At 30.7% G+C, this 2,860-nt stretch overlaps 1 protein-coding gene across 1 annotated transcript; it reads right to left on the bottom strand.

Moving 5' to 3' along the window:
• Nucleotides 1-612: 612 nt before the first annotated feature.
• Nucleotides 613-2,307, bottom strand: LOC133035696 (DNA-binding protein S1FA). Its single transcript, XM_061111801.1, has 2 exons — nt 2,148-2,307; nt 613-1,075 (listed from the first exon to the last, which is right to left on the bottom strand). Exons 1-2 carry the CDS (start codon nt 2,163-2,165, stop codon nt 875-877), a joined length of 219 nt encoding a protein of 72 aa, XP_060967784.1. The 5' UTR covers nt 2,166-2,307; the 3' UTR covers nt 613-874.
• Between the last annotated feature and the right edge of the window lie 553 nt (nt 2,308-2,860).

Below are 2,860 nucleotides of genomic sequence, written 5' to 3'. Positions count from 1 at the left end.
TCAATTTTTAACAATTTTATTTTTTAATATAACCAACTTTAAGACAATTTCTAATACAAATAAATAATCAATTTTGTCATAACCTATCTAGATCATATTATTAACAAAAAATCAATTCAAGATTTTATTTGTACAATTTTAAAAAATACAAAGTCTATTTTATCATTTAACAAAACAAAAAATCCAATTAGTAACTTTTTTTTTGAGTATAGCGTAATAGTATTTTACAATCAGTTAATATCTTAATAGCCTTAAAAAACAAAACAAAGTTCAAAAACAGATTCCAAAAACAGATTCCAAAAAGACAGATCCCAAAATAGTATTTACCCTTAAAAAAAAAAAAACAAAGTTCAAAAAACAAAACTCACGGAGAAAAAAAAATAGTATTTGTTCCAACTTCAATATCACTACCATAACAGAATTTTTCCTTTTTTCTCTTCTCGATGTTCTGCTCTGGACCTGGTAGCCAGATATGCAGTTTGCTCCCACAAAATCTATGATTTTTGAATCCATAATTAATACATGGTTACCAGAACACTAGTTTCTCCAAGTAACACTTTCTATCAATGGAGACATGAGTTAACAAAGAAAAGTAATAATGAAATGCGAGACTACAAGAAGGAAATTAATAGATGCAAAACATATGTCAAGTTCAAACAACATACTAAATCAAAGATCTAAACACATGCAGTAAGATCTTATGGTGAAGAAGAAGTTGAATTCCAATGGACTATAAATGTCAAGAGAAAAAAAAGATTCGAAAATAGGTTGACAACTCCTCCCTTGACACCATGAAATGGTGAAAACTTTCTCAACAAAATAATCAAAAGATGGAGCTATCAACAAAGAGAGTTAAAGTTTTCCTGTATCTCATCTATTCTCCTGGGGCAGAGACGCCTTGCTTCAGTCGTTCTTTCTTCATCTTCTTCTTAGAGATGGGTTTCTTCTTTTTCGGAGGAAGATTCTTCTGAGCGTAAGTGTAGAGTACGAAATTTCCTATCAGGAACATCAGTAGTAGTCCGAAAACAACAATCAACACTATCAATCCTCCATTAAGCCCTTTGGGTTTGGCATCCTTTTATCAATTATCCAAACAAATGACATACAAGGAATCCATCAGTTCAACATGAAATCCACTGAATCAAAATAAATAAATGAACAGAACTTAAACCATTACTATGACAATCAACATTGGTCAGGTCAAAGTGAAAACACATGAGTTAAACGTATCTCTTATTAAGACATGTTTTATTAAATATTGTTAAATACAATTAGTAATTTCATATGCAGAAGATGCCAATATCAGTGAGTTAATGCAGAATCAACATTGAAAGATAGAGCTCTTTGTAATTGAATATGCTGACTTCAGCATCACAGATAATAAATCTGAAGGCTGAGACTAACTAATATATATAAATACACACACACATTTATATATATATAAACATGTTTTAAATCTGAATAAGTACACTAAAAGCTACCTGAAGGATAGAGTTAGTTCACAAGAAAAGACAACAGAATCTCAAAATGTATTCTTCCTCTAATTATATCGAATAAAAAGCAGCACAATTGAATAGAAACTCAGCATGAGAATTTATTAAATTATATTCCTTGGTGAATTTAAAAGTAATTAAGAAAATTCAAAAGAAAAAGTTTGTCTTTTCACGAAAAGTATGGTACCAATGGAAAGTTGAGCACATTTTGGGTGCCAAAACATTAGATCGATCATACCATCAATTGAACAAAAATTGAAAACAAAAAACAGCACCATGAATCATTAGGTTTTAAAAACCCACCAAATAAAAAAAAATTGGCGAGATTCCCAGAGCCATAACGAGTTCAATTTTCCAAAAAGTCACTTGTTTTCAAGGAAAATGAAATCTTTCTCGAACGATCCAATGACCAAACATGCAAATGAGCCCAGATAACAGTATATAAACATCACAACTAACGAAGCAGACCCAAAAATACAATCCCAAACCACTATCTTAAACAAAAATGAAGAATAAATTATCAAAACAAGATATCATATCAAATCATCAAATAGATCTTGAAATTATAAATCAAAATACAACAAAAACAAAATTTACAAGCAGATCTTGAAAACTTTGGCAGAAAATAAACGAGAGGAGAAAGAGAGAGCGTACCACACCAGAGTCGTCCATGGCCGAGACTCAACTCAATCCAGAATTGAGGGAAGAAAATTCCAGAAACGAAGCAGGAGAGGAGAGTAACGAAATAAATAAAAATGGAAGGGAAATGGTTTGAGCTCTGTCAACGATGAGTTCGTGTACAACTTAAGCTTATTTTCGTTTTGGATTGGGCTTTTTCATTTTACCGAAATTGGGCTTTTTTCTACTTGTAATTTGGGTAAATAAAGGGAAATTTAGATGGTATACTAACTTATGCTATTTTTTACAAAAATACTGTCAGACGGAATTTTTTACTTTTTTACTGTATTTTTTTATAAGTTTCATACTGCAGTATACTGTGTTAAGTTTTCACTGGTGTTCTACTGGTGTTTTACTAGTGTTTTACTGTTGTTTTGAGTTGTTCTGCTTTGTGTTTTACTGGTGTTTTATAAAAACACAGTATTTTTGAAAAGATTTCCGTGTGACAGTATTTTTGTAAAAGTTAACTCAAATTCTAATATTTTTGTAAATTTTTCTAAATATAAGGAAAATTTATATGCACGTTTTTTGGTATTTTTTTTGGAATGAAATTAGAAAACTTCATTAAGAAAGAATAGCCAAATCGGCCATTACAGCATTGTTAATAGCATCAGGGACATTGCTACCAACAAACAAACAATCTGACCAATAACAAGAACCACGAGCAAGACAATGAGCGGCGTTGTTAG

The sequence above is a fragment of the Cannabis sativa genome, chromosome 3 (genome assembly GCF_029168945.1).
Source record: "Cannabis sativa cultivar Pink pepper isolate KNU-18-1 chromosome 3, ASM2916894v1, whole genome shotgun sequence".
Taxonomy (NCBI): Eukaryota; Viridiplantae; Streptophyta; class Magnoliopsida; order Rosales; family Cannabaceae; genus Cannabis; species Cannabis sativa.
This window is presented reverse-complemented; position numbering and strand designations above follow the sequence as displayed.